The sequence below is a fragment of the Poeciliopsis prolifica genome, unplaced genomic scaffold, assembly GCF_027474105.1.
Source record: "Poeciliopsis prolifica strain line A6 unplaced genomic scaffold, Auburn_PproV2 SCAFFOLD014, whole genome shotgun sequence".
Lineage (NCBI taxonomy): Eukaryota > Metazoa > Chordata > Actinopteri > Cyprinodontiformes > Poeciliidae > Poeciliopsis > Poeciliopsis prolifica.
This window is the reverse complement of record NW_026562389.1, coordinates 1,735,790-1,754,700: the sequence shown is the minus strand read 5'-3', so window position 1 is coordinate 1,754,700 and position 18,911 is coordinate 1,735,790. Positions and strand designations below refer to the sequence as shown.

Genomic DNA, 18,911 nt, shown 5'->3' with positions numbered 1-18,911 from the left:
TACAAAGACGGCTTATTTTAATTTAGCATTATTTTATTTATTTATTTTTAATATTAGATGTAGATCTGCCTTCAAAGTGCTACATTCATAAATAAATTATCAAGATATTTCCATACATCATAAAGTACAAACTTAGGTTTAGTTATAAAATGGCTTATTTACTATTATTTATAATTCTGATTTAAATGTCAAATTTGTTGAATAGTAAGTTATTTTGTTTTAAAATCAAGTACAATTATTTCAGTTTTTCCTTTGTTGTGGTAGTGAAATGCACTATAAAATTGAACTGTTGACATAGGTTTCAGACAGCTTTTGATCACGGGAATATTTCAATTGCAGTGTTAGTCCCTCCAACTGACTTCATGAGCAATGGTATGGTGTTTTCTTATTGCACCGACAAGTTGGGTTCTGCAAGTTTCTGGTCAGCAGTACAACAGGATCACTCTCCTGCCAAAGTCAGAGGTTGCTCACCAATCCCAGTTCGATTTTAGATGTGGCAGATGAGCACATAAATTATAGAGAAAGATGCAAATACACACTATTTATTAGTACTTCTGATTATTTATATCTCAGTAAACCAGAGAGACACAACCATTACGTTCTACAGCCTCTATCTGCGACCACATTCTTTCAGTGTTTGAATGCATATTCATTATTTTACACAAATATAAAATTCTACTGATTTTATACCAACAAAGAAACTGGACATAATAGAGAGAAAAGAAATATGCATATGTTAAATTTATTAACTTTCTGCAAAAGGACTGTGCTTGACAAATGTTCCTAATTTAGTAAAACAAACAATATGAACAAATACACAACAAATGACAGATTTGAATGCCACAAATGTATCTTACAACACATGTTTAGATTAGTTCAAAAATAGAAATGCACTTTAATTAATACTTAGTTGATACAGCAAGTTTCATGACTTTGTTTTACTAAACCATTAAAAAAAATCTAACAGCTAATAAATACAAACAAATAATCAATTGAGCAATGATAATGTATTTAAAATGTATTTCTATTCATGAAAAATAAACACATTTACATTAAATACATTGTGACCTAGAACATAAAACTAGCAGTTTGAGCTGTCATGTGTGTAAATAATAAGATTAGAAATATTTTATTTTCAAAAGCAAGTCTTGCAAATCTTTCCTGAAAAAGTATTTCAGCATAGCCTGTGCTGGCAGGATTTTCAAAAATATTGCAATTATTCTGAAGTTTCTCATTTATGATAGAAAGAAACATTTTAAATGTGGCACTGGAACTGGTATATATACAAAAATTAAATTGCTATAAAATAAAATGCAAAATACCTTTTAATTTTTGTAAATGGAGCTATGTACAAAAAAAGTGGCTTTTATGCATCTGTGAACAGCAGTTTAGACCTCAGAGAGGATTTCCTGCACCTATTTGTTGATTAAATGCTGGATGTCCAGAAGTAAGGAAGCAAGACAAGGATGCAGGCTAAAGCGGACATGTGTACATATTTCTCCAGTGCATAATCCATCCATTTCAAATAATTGAACTTTCTCATTATTTATAAAGTTCAGTTATTTGAACTTGATAAATAATGAAACTAAAATTTAACAAAATGTCATGCATAGAAACCCAGAGGTTCTGTAGCAGAATTGTTGATCACTCAAACTTTTTTTATTCTGTGCCATATGCAAATCTGCAAGTTCATTCAGAAATGTACGTACATACAGGACACAACCATTAGCAGAATATACATAGTATGAACATTGGGTCAGTAAAAGAGCTTTGCTGACCAGGAGAAAATGTTTGCAGCAGTATCAGGACTTGATTTTACAGTGAAATATTTAAAAAGCTACACTTTGCTAAGGATAACCATTTACCCTCTTTTTCTGTGCTCTGTTCTTATGCAGCATACATGACATTACAAAAGTGGTCATGCATGTGTGCACAAGGCTGAATTTACAAAAAAAAAAGGTGAGTCCTCCATTTTGACACGCCTTTTTCCTCAGATACTTTAAGAGGTGTCACCAGCAGTTCTTTTTAGCTTATCTTCTTTCATGCCTTAGACTTTGTGACACTTCCCAACAAGCTGAGGAACCTCACGAGTTTTCCTCCAGAGTTCTGCGGAAACTCAGGCGTTTGAAAGAGTCCCTGAACATGGATCCGAAAAGACATGAAAAATGTGAATACAACAAGGAATAATGTTAGTAAGGATTACAAAGTAAAACAAATATAATGGGACTTACAAAGATGTGTAATATCAGTTCATAGAAAGACCGTATTAATATCCATTTCTTGCATGAGGTTTATTTTATTATTTTGAAACTGTCAATTTTTTAACTTCTCTAAATACAACCAGAGGAAAAAAAAAGAGGAATCACATTTTTGTTAAATATCAAAAAAATATTCAAATTTTAGCACATTTAAACATAGACAAACTGTCTTATAGATGCTATTTCATGACATGAACAGAAACCAACTTGAATTTTAGTGAAAGATCTACTAAGCTTAGGATGATTAACTCTAAAAATACTTAATGAGTGGCAGTCTTTATTGAAACTGTGGTTGAAAGTAATTTGGCATTATTGGTGAAAAAAACATTAAACCCTTGAAATAAAATGTCTCTCTTTAGACCCTCGTTATAAATTTCCAAAAAACGGCCGCTTAGTTCACCTGTTCTCCAGGCGAGGCCTGACGATGGGTTTGTAAAGCTCGGGAATCTTTCTCTCCAACATGGGCCTCAGGTTTTCTCTCAGGCGGTTGTAGTTCTTCTTCAGCTCCTGCTGGTACTCCTTCTGGTCTGATGTGATTAAGTGCTTATTCTTCTCAACAGCCTCACCACATCTACAAGACAGAGAGCAAAACAATATGAGATAGCTGTTATAAGCAAAGTTTGGTTTCACAGTATGAATTGACAAAAAATTGCTATTGCATTTTTTTTTAATACATAGAGCTAAAAGGAGCTCCAGAAGTAATCCTGAGCAGCCGATCTATTCATAATCCCCTCTCTCCCCCTCAAACCTTCAAGAATAACTGCAGTGTTCCATGCTAACAATGTCCTGTAACTACTTGACATAAATCTGAGTCCTTTCCACACCAGATCTCTAAATGGGTTTCCAGTTTATTAGACTCTTGGGAATTTCCATATGTTGATTGGATTCCTTCCAAGTACTCCTGCTGAAATGTGAAACAGACCGCGCATGACCCAGAGCAAAGTTAAACAGAGCAGAGGAAAAACAACTAACCAACAAATAAAACATTCTGGCCTCCCTCGTGCTAGAAAAAGGACAAAGCCTTGTTATGAAGGAAAGCACTAAAAGGATCTGGAGCAGAGAGGGAGTGTGGTTTCTCTCCACAGTGCTCTATCACGACATGTCTAACGGCCAACATACAGAGCCCTATGTAGGAACTAAGAAAGAAGGCGCTGATTACAAACACATGTCTGTGTTTATCTCTTAGCTTCTAATGAAGGTAATATGGAAACTCTAGGGTTGCGTAAGAATGTTCAGTAAAAGCGGTAATGATGGTAGAGTCACAAAACATCTGCTGGTGTTTGACTGACTGACTGACTAACTGACTAAACAACGTTCCATCTGATGAACATTTTAGATATTTGGCATCACTCTGCCAGTAAATCAAAAGATAATGATGGTCTTTTACAGTAAAATATGTTTGCACAAGTTCAGGCATCATCCTTGTATTTTCCTAGGCGACATAAACAAAATAAAAATAAATTCTCCAGCACTGCAAGCTTACAATCAAAATCAAGAGGAAAAGTGCATTCGAAAAGTATTTATACTCCATGAACTTGTTTACATTTAAATTTGTACCTATCTGTCTATGCAAAACATCTTCAGCCCAGTCACACACTGTGTGTTTTCAAGTTGTGCTACAAATCTTAAAAGGATCTGGACTTTGACTGAGCCGTTTTAGTATTTGCATATATTTTGAGGACAACTATTTGACTCCGGGTGTACGTGGAGAGTTCATGCCCTGCTGTAAGGTGATCTGCTGCCCCAGTCTCAAGTCTTTTGAAGCTTCTTACAAGATTTCGCTCCAGAACTGCCGCATATTCAGCCTCTTGGCTACTTCTCTGATTAATGCTTTCCCAGATTGGGATTCTGAGATTCTTTATGATGCTTTATTTGTTCACAAATATTTCATACCCAGAATAATTTAAACCCTTCAAAAAATAAAAGCGCTACTCATACTGAGATTAAATTACAGACAACAGGGCTTGATTTACTGATCATGTGACTGCTGGTGGTATTTTTTTTAAGTCAGTAGCATTAGATTTGAAAGAAAAGTCATTTTGTTGCATTATGCATCAAACATCATCCTCCAGCTTAATAGCTTAATGCCAAAGGCAGTTTACAAACCAATCACAGCAACAAAAAGCTTGAGACAAGCAGGCCAGTACTCAATCAATCAACCCCCCTCTAAAAACCCGGTTGTTTAAGTCCTAATCTTTACAATTATGTATTTTACAAGAGCAGGTTAGAACAAGTTTCTGCTTTTAAGAGGCACTGAGGAGAAGAAGGGAAGCAGCTTTTGACTTTTTAATGAGAAACAAAAAAACATTTTGCCCTTGCTTATAAGCTAAGGGAAAAGTGCTACTTTCTGGATTATAGTGGGCATGTGATTATCTTTTTGCAGCCAGTTTTATCTAAATGTTTGTTTTTTTGTTTGCCTACTCTTGTAATTTCAATACAGCTTATTATCTAAAAGTTTTTTTTATATCTAGAGCTGGTTTTATAACTCATAACCATTTGGAGATTTCACACACAGTTTAACTGATATAGTATCAATCACTATGCAATGGATGGACATTTTGTTTAAAGTGCAACACATTAAATCTATTGGGAAGGAAAAGTTATACAACAAACTAAGAGCAGTTTTTTGTTGTTGCTGAAGATTAGGACACTAATCATCTTATGCTGTCTTGTTTGGATTTAGATCTAAAATAGAAAAATAAACCTTTCTGAAATTAGTGTAAATATTTGCCAACCTGCTTGTAGCAATCAAGGCAGCTGGATGAAACATGTTGGTCAGAAAAATGTAAACCATCTTTTGGAGGAAAGTCTCACATGCACAGGAGATGAGTGGCCAAAAACACAAACAAGAAGATATCTGTGCACAAACATCCACTGTGTCACCATCAGGAGGGTTAAGATTACATTTAGAATATATAAAATATCAAAAAAACTCTACATTTTAATTAAATTTAAAATAGTCTGAACAAAACCAGAACCCTTCAGAGACATTGCAACCTCAGGCAAAGACATGTAGAAAGTCTTACAATATATTATTTTTTTAATTCAGCAGCACAATCTCACACTGAACTTTTTTTTTAAAAAGTCAGCCTTGACTTTCACATATCTTCACCAGGGGGAGGAGTTCATCCACTAGTCACTGTTCAAAATCTGAGAGATCTTGTCATTTCAAAAGGCACATGTGTTAAAGATAAGATCTTGCGATTGTGATCATTTTGGTGAATACTGCAAAGATGATAAACAAATATGTGCTTTTTCTTCCTTCCCCTCATTCTATCCTGTGCTTCCATCACTTTCTGACCTTCAGCATTTTGGAAAATATCATTTGTGTCCAGTGTGATCATCTGCTTCTGTGAAAATGTATATATCACATTACGATGAAAAATTCAAGTTCATTCCACTTGGAATATATTGTTGGATGAATATACCAGCCAACTAATATTGCATTCCAAACAGTCCTTTGTATATGAATATTTTTGCAAACAGAAGTTGCCATAAAGATACATTAGCAATATATTGTACAGTTATAGTGTCTCCCTTTAATAGAATAGACATGGTAGCTGTCAGTAAACAACTATAAAAATAAATTTAAAAAGTGTCAAATAAAACTGTGACAAACAAGGCTGGATGAGAAACTTTTTGTTTGCCATCACCTGTAGCAAGGAAGGTAAAAACTGTCATTGTCTGACAGAAGAGCTGCGATGCTAGGAGTCAGTTTCACTTTCAAAGGTTCCAGTAAGTGTATCAGAGTTCATGGTACTACAGACTATTTGAAATAGCAGGATATTTTAATAAAACATGTGGTGAGCTCCGCTTGAAAACTGAAAACATTTTTCAACATAATAAAAAAGTAGAGCAAAAAGTGGACTCTGGATAAACCCACCAAGACTGCGTAAAGAGAAATGGCCACAGATCTCTTCCTCTGAATGCTGCAACCTTGTGAGAAAAGACTAAATCCTGTCATTTGGCAAAAGCGAACTGCACCAACATTAAAAGTAGTGATACAAACAATTATTCCTCTTGTAACTTGGTTAAAAACTATTACTTCTTAACATGGGGTTTCTTTTATTGTTGTCCTCTAATAAAGATGTGATGCTTCAAATGTATAAATGTGAGATTTTACTGCTGCAATAAAGGCCTTTCTTTTATTACAGATGACTTTTAATATAGTCAGATGGCAAGAATTAAAACTTAATTCTTGTCGATTTATATTCTTTAACCATAACTTGATTTAATTTAGAAAAACTCTTAGCCTTCTGAATTAACATAATTTAAGCAATACGACCACACAATGTCTAGGGAGGATTTTTACTTTCTTCAAGTCGTCACCAAAAAATATTGTCATTTCTACAAAGAAAATCTCTTTGAAGTTTGATTCTTTTCTTTTTTTTAATCTTGTCAGCCACTGCCATTAACCAAAATCACTAAACAGACTGACTGGTGAAATGAAAAAGGGCTCATGAACTTCTATCACTCACCTAAAAAGCATCTACATGCGGTAAATGACCTGTGCTTGCGTAGCCCTGTATCAAGTCCAGAGGAACCCAAAGCACGTCACAGTGCATTAAGTCATTCACACACTGGTGGTGGTAAGTACAGTATGTTTATGCTGCCTTTTTCAATTTTTGCATGAATCTGCTGTGGTGTGTATGAAAAGGTGGTGATCATTTGCTCCTGTCTTACCTCATTATAAACTCTTTGAAACACAGGCGCAGTTTATTGTGGTGACGGAAGAGCTTGGGGTCTGCCGGGATCTCATTCAGGAAGACCTGGGCCACCTCCAGCGGGCCCTGCAGCATGGGCGGAGAGGGAGAGAGTGGAGGGAAGGAACAAACACAAAGGGACAAAGTTAGAGAGGGAGGAAGAAAGAGAAAGGAAAACACGGCAGAGGAAGGAATGAGAGGAAGTGCTTGGGAGCATATGAACAAAAGAAGGGATGAGAATGGTTCTTGTTTAGAAATGGGGGGAAATTAACTTATTGTCTAATGCAACTAGGAAACAAGGGCCTAAACCAAAGCATGAGGAAGAGATCAGATCAGAGGAGACATGATTAGCGTACTGAATGGCTAAAGTCCCCGCCAAGCCTGCGTAGAGCCACCATTTGGCTGCCATTTCCCCAGCATGAAATCTTGTTATCCTAACTTATATTCATCATAAAACCACAGAACGCTCACACTAAGCTCACATCACGACAGGCACAGTTAAACAGCTCTGATTAGCATCATAAATGCATTGGATCTGGGCCTCAGACCTGGGTCTGAGCTACAGATCCACACACAGAAATCCAGCCTCCTGCACTGATTACAGTCAGGAGTTATATGTTTACCAAGCTGCTGAGCATTTGCGTTATGTATACAACCATCAAGTCAGAGCGAGAGAAACTGTCAGATTAAGACACTGGAAGATAGAACATAAGGAGAGAAAGGAAACTGAGAAACTGAAGCTTGCTTTGTCATTACTCCAACATTCACCATACTGGCAGAACCTGGAAGCTATCAGATCAAAGAGACCTCCGGTTCAACACGCCACACAGCAAAGACATGAAAGGAGAAAGGGTCCATGGATTGACGTTTAACTGAATCAAGAGAAAGCAAAGGAAGGATTAAGGTTATAGATGGGATGAAAGCTTTGATGTGTGATCCCTGTCTTTTGTCTGATGTAAAGACTTGGACTAAGATGAAAATTGCAAATGTAATAACAGAAATAAAGGTGATCTAGTTTTTTATATATTCATTGTATGACAAAACAGAGCAGGAGTCATCTTAGGAGGTCTTATCGCCAACCACACTTATAATGTCCATCATGGTAAACCAGGGGCTATTTTCATTCAAAAATAAATCTGAAACCCTGCTTACCTGGTTAACAGTGGCTCCCACAGAGCCTTGTAGCACCATCTGTAGCATCTTAGCATCGGGTTGCTCCCGATGTGTGGCAACTGCAAGCTCCCTAGTTTTCTTCTGCATGTCCTCTATGGCCACTTCTATAGGAGTAAGGTCAAACTAGAAGGAATAGAGATAAACAAAAGAGATCAATAAAATGATTGCAGTGTAATGGTGTTAATGTCAAACATGCATGGGTTGGTCTCTGGTATGAAGCCACAATAAAGTTTCACACATTCATGCTGATCATGACTGGTTTTTGAAACCAGTCATGGTTTCAAAAAAGCTCTTATGATTTAACATGTTGACATTTTTATGATTAAGGGCTGTAATAACTACTGTTTATTTAAGCGATGTGGTGCTATAAGGTTATGCAGTGCTGCTCCTCTTATACCTGTTATTGAGCATTGTCAATCAGGTGCTGGACAAACTGACTCATCTTTTCCCCAAAAGAAAGACAAATTAAGCTGCTTGGAAAACAAATTATGATTCCTCTTAGTTTTCCTTAAGTGTGAGTGAGTGTATATGTGGTTGTTTGCCCTGTCTCTTTTTTTGCCCTGCAATGGCTTGGCGTCCTGTCTTGGTGTCCTCCACCTCTCACCAGTGGACCCTTGCGATAAATACCAGCCTCCCCTCGCAACTCACAAGCATAAGTATGTTAGGAAATGGCTGGATGATTTAAAACTACATGTAGAAAGTTTTTATGTCTGTAAATAAGTCAAACCCAAGACATGCATCCGTGCAATTAGCCAGACTAATTAACTTGATGATGTCAGTTTATCATATTTCTGTTAGTCCACAAAGACCAGGACAAATACGTGTAGCATTTTGTGCTGAAAGTACTTAGAAACTACTACTTTGTCTATCAGAACACATAAACACATGATATAAATGACAAATATTAATTCAGTATGTTAATTTGTCTTAGGCAATTTGGGGACTAACAAGTTTCATTGTGTTTTGTTTTTGCTCAGTACACACTGTCATGGTCATATATTTACTCAAGGTGCTTGTATTGTAAAAATGTCATTCCTGCCCATTTACATTGTCAAAAAAATACATAAATAAAACCCCATCCCTTTTATGGAACTGACCTCCTCTTTCTGGATGACATTGATGCGTGTCTTGACATAGGGGAAGGCGTGCATGGTGGTGAGGATGGTCTTCCTCTTGTACTGCTCATTGAGCTCACCTCGAGGTCGACCACTCTTGGTGAAGGGCGTGGTGTACATAAACCGCCTCAGATTGAAGTTCTTCTCAAAGTTCGTTAGACGGTCTTTCATCTCATAGTCATCAAAGTAGGGTTCCACGTATGTGATCTGAATATATGCCTAGACAGAAGTGGTGGTTTATTTGAGAACTGAGATTTAGTGCATTGTACAGTTCAGGTATTTGCTTTGCTTGGATGTTTTCCATCACATTCATTAAAAACTGAAGATATTCTTGGTGGAATATTTTAAATTGAGTGAGGATTTAAACTTGGTGTGGACTACATATGGGTAAAAAAATACTTTACCTATGTATGTAGGAGGAGGGTGCTATATTGACAGCTGACTAGCCTAGAGAGTGAGCATGTGCAAATGGTCAAGAGAGTGACCATCCACAAAGTGGGCCACAGTCTTGAATCCCCTCTGGATATCCATTCCACACACACCAAGACTTTGTATTTACTTTGCAAAAACATATTGATGAGTGAGGACAGGATTGTCAATTAATGAAAATAAATGTGGTTTATTTTGGAAAGGAAAGAAGCAAAACAACCAAGACAAAGCAGAAAAGTGCTTGGCAGTGCCACTGCTTAGTGTCTATTATCTGTTGGTCAGTGGTAACCATTAAACTTCATACTTACTCAATGATGTTTGACAGACATCAGTGGAAAAACTGTGTAGTACAGTAGAACAGTGACCTACCTTGCTGGGGTTGAGCTGTTTTCTGTCCACAGGTGTAGAGTCCTTAATCATTACCAGCGTGTCATCTCCAAAACACTGGCTATAGAAGTTCTGAGAATAGGGAATGTTTTTGTTAACTTAATATTATCTTTATAAAATACTGAATACTTTGAGATAATTCATGTTGATGTTTGGAAGATATTATAAAGCAAAGCATAGCCGATTCCCTGGTGAGATGAATGCTTGATGCTGACATTATATGGACTTAATTCCCCTCACAAGCATGTAAATGATTTTTCCATGCTCCTAAAAGGCTCACAAAAAACAGATGGATAATTGCTAGTTATTGCACTCTCTCATGCTGTTAACTCAAAGTCCCTCTGCTGTTATGGGATTCTACCAGTCCAGCTGGGCGCCATCTTCCCATTTCATTTCAGTCAAAACACACATACAGTTCAGTCCCTTGTACCTCTAGCCTGTGTGATATCTCAGGGAGATGTGTGATTCCAGGCTCCTTGTAAATAAATTCCCGTTCATCTAGGTCTCCAAACTTGGCTCCATAAAAACCCACACGGAAATAGGTGCCAAACATCCTCTTGTGGCCCTGATGGGGAAAACAAGAAGAGTTTAAATCAGCTTAATCACTATGGCACGTGTGCCATGTTTTCTTTATTATGTCAAATTCTATTTTTACATGAGGATTCATTTTGAGAGCCATAATTATGAGAAGCTTTCTATAAAATGGCTCCCAGCCTCACAAAAAGGTTTTCTATTGTATGTTTAACATCACCTAGATGAATAAATTTGAAGTTTCATTATAGTCCTCACCTTCTGGATGATGTTATCGAAAGCTCTGTGAAGCTTGTCATGTGTGGAAGCCAGTTTTCGAAAATCTCTTCGAGCCTCCAAGATTGGTATGATGATCTTGTAGACTTCATTCACTGCCTCATAGAGACCACCCTAATAAAAAACACATGTTATAGCATGAAGATGAACCATATATCTATAAAGAACTTATAGGTCACATGTGACTCAGTTGTTGGCACCCATCCTATCCAAAAGGATGTCACTCACGGTTTTATTTAGAACATTTAGAAAGACTGGATCATAGAGAAAGAGGAATTATTGAGGAGTCATTCTGTCAATGCTTCCTCTTTCAATGAGGAATCCTCTTTAGCATAATCACTCTAGGAAGTGGTGAAATATTCATGAAAGGTTACCATTAACTACAATTGTAAAAAATAGCATGCACTTATTTTTTTTTTATAGTTTAAAGGAAATGATACAATTAATTGTAAGAGCTAGCAAATAAAATTAACTGCACCAATACTTGCATTTCACTTAGAACACATGTATCCTAACCACATATTTTCAAAATTATGAAGAATTACAGTAATTTTTACAATGATATCAGATGGTGGTACATATTTCACATTGCTATAGCCTCATTATCTTACATTGCTGAAAAGCTCAGCAGCCTGTTCGAGCAATCCCACCAAGCCGCTTTCTGTGAAGTACCGTCCCGAGCACACGCCATCCTCGTCCGGGGACAGGATGTCATCGGACACAGCTGACTCCTCAAGCACATTGGGGGAAATGTTCTGTGAAGAAAAATCAGTCGCCAAATCAATTAGTTAGCCCACTTAATCAAATAATCAATCAAGTGGCTTAAAAGGATGTGTCCTGCTGTGGTGAGAAGGAACCATCTGGATTATCATCCAATCAATGAACTGCTGACTGATTCAGAATTCAGTGTCCTGTGCTATTAAGAGTGTTACAGAGGTCTTGTATGGGAAATGCCTCATTAATGGTGCCATCATTTTTGGAACCGTTATGGCCATTTAGTTTCCATTTGTTTTCACTTTAGGTCAGCTGGCTGCGAAATGAATATACTTAGGTTTTTGTCCTCCCTCATTTTTAAGACAAACATTTCAGTGGACCTTGTCTTGATGGTAGAAGCATACGACTTCCTTTTTTTCCTCCTCAAGGACTTCAAGGCATTAATTAGACCAACTTGACAAATGTCAGACCAAAATGACTTGGGCAGGTGTCAATAAAGTCTTGATCAGGATGTCTCTTTGTTGGGTTAAAATTTGTTAAAATTACTTCCTCCAGTATCATTCCATGTGTTTCTTGCCTTTCTCTGCATACCTGAAAGGTGACACTTCCAACAGGAAGGTATTTGTGATCCTCCAACATGCTGAGGTACTCAGCCACCAGAGCAGCAGCATGGACCAGGCACATGGCTGACTCTGTGTAACACTTCCTGTTGTTGTGCTTCTCTGCCATGTTCTGCAGCCAGGTCAAACGGAGGTCAGGAGATGTCTGGTAGCCCTTTGCTATCCTGGAGGGTAAAGAGACAGAGCATACGTTTTTCCTCCTTTGCCCTTTTTTTAATCGCTTACAGGACTAATTAAGATTAAAATCTGCCTTGAGAGCAACTCAACTGAGAAAAAAAAAAACTTTGCAGCACAAACAAGATCACAGAGTGGGAATGCGTCGTATGCAGTTTTAAGGCACATTTACAGAACATTGCAAAAATATTTGAACCTCTTTAAGCTTTTCTCCCCCCATTTCATCACGTTAAAATCCCAAACGTCAAGGTTTTTATTGTAAATTTTAGGAGATAGACAAAAATGATGTTCACAGCTGTTAAGTTGAAGATAATAAACGTCTTAAATATCTCACAATTCAAATCCTCATATTTAAGTGCACATGTTTAGGTACATGTAAAAGAAATTGTATGTGAAGGTCCTCCTGCTGGACTGTCAACACAGCCACTCACCAGGTGACTAGCAAAAACTGAACAGAAAGTTGCATGACGAATAAGATACGATGCATCACTGAGTCACAACGATGTGGAGTGCCAGAATCATCAGTAGCACATGTATACTCTCTTTGTTTCGATGCATCCCCCACTTGCTCCTTCTCAAACACGAACAAGCATTCTCGCATTTGTATGCACACTGTTTAGTTTTGCATGTACACAAAACCAGATCAGAGGACTAAACTGCTACCACATGGTTACCATAGTGAAGACAGCAAATAGGGGCTAAACAGCGCAGACCACAGAGAAATAAGAACCAGCATTGAGGGGTTGGAAGAAGCAAGAGAATGATAAGCAAAATAAAAACAGATGATATAAAGAGGCAGATCGGAAGAAGGAGGTGCCTCTTTCTACATCAGGTTCTTTCTCATTCTTACCTATACATAAGATCCATAAGCATTTCAGGATCCTCCTGAAACTCCCTCATCTTCACAGTGTCTGACAAGATGCTGTTAAGGTTTCTTAACAGCTCATCCACCTGAACACCAGACATAAGTAAGCTCATGCTTTTTAGAGTCAGGATTGCTCATGGTTTCTGACACTGTGTTTAAGCCTTCACCTGTGAGGGAAGCTGGGTGTTCTGCATCTCGGCATCCTCCTCTGCATAAGCCAGGATGGTGCGGAGGGAGCGCCTCAGATATTCCTCCTGGAAATCTGATGATTTGCCCACAAGTGAGGCCAGTGACATGGTGACCTGCATCTTCACCCTTGAAAAGTTCTGAGAAGACCACAAAACACACAACATTTAGCAACATTTAGCAACATTTAGCAATGTATCCATGGATTCACAACAAATATTGAGAGAATCAGGTGCTTTTTCCTTCACTTTTATGTGAAGAACAAAATGCTGCACTGTGTAAATAATAAGCAATAATAAATGAACGAATAAAAGCTAATATCCAACCAAATCTGAAAGCAGCCAATTTATTAGAAATAAATTTACTGCATCAGATTCAAAGAAATGGATCACCAATCGATCCGAACTGAAGAGGAAACAAGAAAAATATAAACCTTAATCACCACTAAGCTGTCATTTCAAAACATCTTAATCAATGGGAGAAAAACTCTGAAATGATGGTAAGGGGGCCTTTCAACCACATGAAACTGGAGCTCATCGCCAAAGATGAATTGTTAAAACACCAGTGACAGCATGTAGAAAACTGGTAAAGAATTAACGAGGGTTTCATTGGTGTGATGACAATGTAGAATTATTCCTTTGATTATTGAAGAGGATAAAATATCATGTAATTTATTTAGTAAAATGCATCATTTTGTTCTTAGACTGTTCTATTTTTTTCCGTTTAATCTTCTGTAAGAAATAAATTTCTTGGTTGAATGGAAATACTTTCAAATCTATATCTGCTTACAATTAACTTAATTCTAAATAAATGACTGAACTAAATGTCTGAACTAAACCTATTTAAAACAGATGGGATAAGAACAAATACCTGTCTTTTTTCCCTTCTATTTCTTGACTCCTCCTCTTTCACACTGCCTGTCCAAGAACAAGAGCCTGACAAACACGCTTCCATCTTCTGAGCAAATGTGCGAAAGAGATGGTGCCCATGCTTGCGAGATGTCCCATCCATCTCCAGCATGACTAGCTAAGCGGGAAATGATCTCCCATTAGCAGAGACATAATCACCCATGGATCATCTCTACGGCCCCATTCTGTTCAACTGAGCATGGAGCCAAGGGCTCACCACTCATCACTGCCCTCTAACTCAGTGTGTGTGTGTGTGTGTGTGTGTGTGCATGTGTGTGTTTGCCCTACAATACGAACTTAATGACAGTTTAAGTCAACACATAAAACCTCTTTGTCTTTCTTTTTATTTTTACTTTTAGCATCATCTGGCCCTCTTCCCTCTACTTCCAGAACTGGAACTGGATGTGTGTTCCTGGTATTTTCTCATTTTATTGTTATAATCCAAAATTAAACAAAGAAGGGTAAATCAGAGATGAAAAAATAGGTGTCTGTGACAGATGGAGAACGAAATGTGGGTGGAAAACAGGATCAGTTCATAAACAAAGAAAGAGGTAGATGGTAAACATTGTATGGATGACTCATTTGGCTGCTACGCTAATTCAGATCACAGCTCCTTCTGTATACACTGTATAAACAAACATAAACAGGGACACAGAGAAGGGCAAGACTCCCTAGAAAGTGGAGATACTGTATGTATGTGCGTGTAAGCGTGTTCCATAGACAGGCGCCTGACTTTGATTAAAGTGAACAGATTGTAAACACAGGAAATATTGACTGCAGCAGCAGTTATCGAACCGGGGAAGAAAATGAAAGAAGATACTCTGTCTTATGCCCGCTACTCCTTTTAGATCTGTCTTTTTCATTTCCCACTATTGCTGCTTCACTTCTGTTACAAACACTCCTCTATCTTCATCAAGATTTTCTTCTCTCCGGGCCCTTTGAAATTTCTTCTCTTCCTTCCCCATGTGGCACAAACGCATACACACGCATATATACCGAATCACACACACACACACACACACACACACACACACACACACACACACACACACACACACACACACACACACACACACAGAAGGGGTGTCATTAGTTAAAGAGGGATAAGAACATGGGGAGACAGACAGTAACATATCTCTCTGCTCTCTACTTAAGAGACACATCCTTCACCAGGAACTTTCTCTTCCACGCTCAAAATAGACATGGAAAAGACATTAAAGCTGAGCAGAGAGGAAGAGCAGATAGGATACAGATCTGAGTGACTCCTTGCTTCAATGGGTCTGAATCAGGGAGCCATTCTGAATTCTCACTGGCACAAAATTTACAATGCCTTGCAAAAACTACTTGTGACCTTAGAACCACAAACTTCTGTGTGTATTATTGGGATTTGAGGTTTTAGATCAACACAACTCAGAGCACAATTGTGAAGTAGAAGGAAAAACATCTACAAAGTGTTTTGGTGGCATTAAAACATTTGAGAAGTTATCGGAGGGACAAGTTAATAGAATGCAACAATCACGTGGAAGAAGTTGCTCTGGTCAACGGAGGCGTGAACAGAACTTTGTGTCATAACTAAATTATTTGAGCACTATGAACACACACCGTCACTGTAGTAAAACATGGTGGTGGCACAGACATGTGGTAGGGATGTTTATAGGGATAATAAAAAAAAAAGCTCAAGATGTATGAAAACATTTGAAAAGCACTGTAAATTAACTTCAAAGACTAACTATGAATGAATCTTTGCACAGCGAGACCTTAAAAGCAGGATTTTTACAAAGCTTATTGGATGCTCTGTTGTGTGTGTGTTTTAACTTACGCTGGCATTACTGTAGCTGTATCTCATGATGAGATAGAGCGTGGCACATGCCTGGCTTCTGTTCTCATCAACAGGGCTGCTGCAGTACTGAAGCACCTTCTGGCACAGATCTGCACACTGCTCCGCCTCCTCCTCGAACAACAGGTCTCCGAACTGCACACAAGCAAACCATCAGGTGTGCTCTATAAGGCGGTGTGCTTACATGCATCTATAATTCTAGCTTACATCAGCGGTTTGACACCCACACAAACAAATAAGAACATCTAATTTATACTCAGATAATGTTTGTGTAATGATACCAACCCACACACACGGCATCCTTTTCAGAAAAACAGACACACACACACGATTATGATAATGTAACTACCTTGACGACAAGTGCTCTCAGTGTGCTGAAGGTGTGACGGAGGAAAGTGGTGCTCTGGTTGCAGGTGAGAGAGTGGAGTAACACCTTCAACACGCCGCCAACAACGCTATCTTTACACTCATTTAACGGCACCGCCTGCACACAGAGAAGATGGAGAAATTAGTCATAAAATGCAGATAGAAACACCTGCGGGTGGAACCCAGTAAATAAACACCGAGAGGACACAACAAACCGACTATGTCAAACTGAGATTAAAACATCTGGTGAGTCAATTACACTCTTATCTATTATTATTTGGAATAATTGATGGTTCACCCTGATTTACCTTGAGGTTTTTGTTGTACTTCTTCAAAAAGCTCACCATGATAAGACTCAACATACAATTTTGAGTATGTTGAGTTTTGAGTATGTAAAATGTTGTACTTTGTGGTAAAATCCCAGGTGAGTGTAAACCGGTGGTGTCAAAACTTTTCACAACGTGGGTTGAATTTGTAAAGTTGTAAGTACTTGCAGGGCACAAGAAATTAATTCCTAAATAAAAATAGAAAATACTTTTCTAATCATTTTTTTATGCTTGTAGGAAGGGTGAGAAAGCTTCAGCTAATAGAGGTTTCCTTATAGCACAAACATATCCAGTCAATATTAAGAATGAGGGAAAAGGAACAAAATGGGATTGAATCCAAGCAAATTGCTATGAACCTTTTTGCCAAAATTATTCCAAGTAGGAAATTTTATCCAAATGTTGATTTTGAGGTTTTTGAAGACACTATGAAATAAATTAGGGAAGAAATGACACCCACACCAAAAAACATTTCCATGCCATCAATGGAGCTAAAAAACTGGCAAAAAACTTACAAGTGTAATAATTACATATAATTGTAGAAAATCTTAACCATAATTTATTTGGTTGAAAAAGCAGTCTTTTATTTTCAAAACCTTTAGATCAGCAATTGTATACCTTGTTTACTTGTTTTCATGCCAGTTCAATGTTTCCTTTTATAATTTTTTTTCTCTTCAATTCGTTGAATCTGTATTTCAAAGTAATTTGCCGTAAATTATATTACTTCAGTAAGCTGAGTGATAGTTCTAATGTGATTATGAAAAGATTATTTTCCAACCTGTATTATGGTCTCCAACAGGTCCAGGACTATAAGATTAGCCTCTGTGGCTAAATTCCCACTGATGAGAGCCTCCTGGTCCAACTCTGCTTTCGTTCTGAAAGGCGATGATACAAAGGTTACACAAAAATTTAAAAAAATAAACATTGACCGTAGGAAATAGGGTTGGTAATTAGAGGAAAACCAGGAGTCACATATGGTATTCGTACTTATCCTGTCGATCGTTTGTTTGTCTCCACTGAGTGAGGTCTTTCCTCCAGCGCAGGTTCTCTCTCTGACCCACAGTTCTGTCCGTTCCTGTCAGGAATTCAAAAGAAGGTTACGAATAAACAGGAAAAGGAAGTAAGAAGACTGTCAAACAAACTTACCTATGCTTTTTATTTCGTATATGAAGCCGTCCTTGTATGTAAGATGAATATTTATTACAAACCTACACTGGCCTATCTTAAGTTTAAAAAAACTTGATTAACAATTCATTAATTGGAAAAAAATGTAAAAAAAATAAATAAAAATTAAACCTTAATGCTAAATAGAGTTTATGTGAAAAAATTTTTAGGCTCTGTTCTGATTTATTTTAATATAACAAGACATCAAAAAAATGTTGTACTCCTTAAAATAAAAACACAACAACAAATGTGTTACCTCCAACCCGTTTCATCATTTCTCCACGGGCTCCCATTCCTCTCAGCAGGGCTTCTTCTAGCTGCAGCTTGGCCTGCTGAGATTTCTGTAAGGCCTGTGTGCTCACTTTGTCACTGCTCTGCTTACCCTGCAGATGCACATTAAAAACAAAATCATCAGTTTGAAAGCACAACTCATCCAATTTGAATATTTTGTAATAAAAATATGTAAATGCAGACAAGAAATTCAAAAGATACAACTAGAATGAGTTTTTTTTTATTATTATTTAAATAAAAGTTAAAGAAAATTAAGAAACATAAGAAACATAAAGGCCCATAACTGACCCTGTACTCAAAGCAAGATACACATATAGTCAGGAGCTCCAGCAATTTATTGAGTTGTGAAGGAGGCATATCCACAGTCCAGCGCTGGATAAGGTTTCTATCAGCATTCTTCATCACCCAGAGGAAACAAACTAGCAGGTGGCGACTGGTGTCTGCAGCCAGGGTGGCAACAGATTTACCTTGCTGGGAACACATGAAGACAGACAGATACAAATTACATTCTTTAGAAAATAAGGGAAAACATAACTTTGATTTATAACGTATTTATTTGTCTGAAGAGTCCCCAGGCTGGCGTCTGGCGTC

The 18,911-nt window shown here is 37.5% G+C and overlaps 1 protein-coding gene across 3 annotated transcripts in view; it reads right to left on the bottom strand.

Moving 5' to 3' along the window:
- Window positions 1-726: 726 nt before the first annotated feature.
- Window positions 727-18,911, bottom strand: part of dock8 (dedicator of cytokinesis 8) — a 55,186-nt gene continuing 37,001 nt past the window's right edge. For 2 of the 3 annotated variants that reach the window (XM_055039336.1, XM_055039337.1), the window contains 18 exons: window positions 18,609-18,791; window positions 18,286-18,412; window positions 17,853-17,940; window positions 17,644-17,740; window positions 16,526-16,660; window positions 16,159-16,311; window positions 13,413-13,571; window positions 13,231-13,331; window positions 12,178-12,370; window positions 11,484-11,627; window positions 10,855-10,986; window positions 10,496-10,630; window positions 10,048-10,137; window positions 9,232-9,468; window positions 8,114-8,257; window positions 6,942-7,048; window positions 2,659-2,829; window positions 727-2,136 (listed from right to left, as the gene is read on the bottom strand). In XM_055039336.1, the coding sequence (XP_054895311.1) occupies window positions 2,085-2,136; window positions 2,659-2,829; window positions 6,942-7,048; window positions 8,114-8,257; window positions 9,232-9,468; window positions 10,048-10,137; window positions 10,496-10,630; window positions 10,855-10,986; window positions 11,484-11,627; window positions 12,178-12,370; window positions 13,231-13,331; window positions 13,413-13,571; window positions 16,159-16,311; window positions 16,526-16,660; window positions 17,644-17,740; window positions 17,853-17,940; window positions 18,286-18,412; window positions 18,609-18,791 (2,448 nt within the window). In that variant the 3' untranslated portion in view covers window positions 727-2,084. Of the gene's footprint in view, window positions 2,137-2,231; window positions 2,331-2,658; window positions 2,830-6,941; window positions 7,049-8,113; window positions 8,258-9,231; window positions 9,469-10,047; window positions 10,138-10,495; window positions 10,631-10,854; window positions 10,987-11,483; window positions 11,628-12,177; window positions 12,371-13,230; window positions 13,332-13,412; window positions 13,572-16,158; window positions 16,312-16,525; window positions 16,661-17,643; window positions 17,741-17,852; window positions 17,941-18,285; window positions 18,413-18,608; window positions 18,792-18,911 lie in introns of all 3 variants that reach the window. The other variant, XR_008606557.1, reaches the window with a different exon arrangement.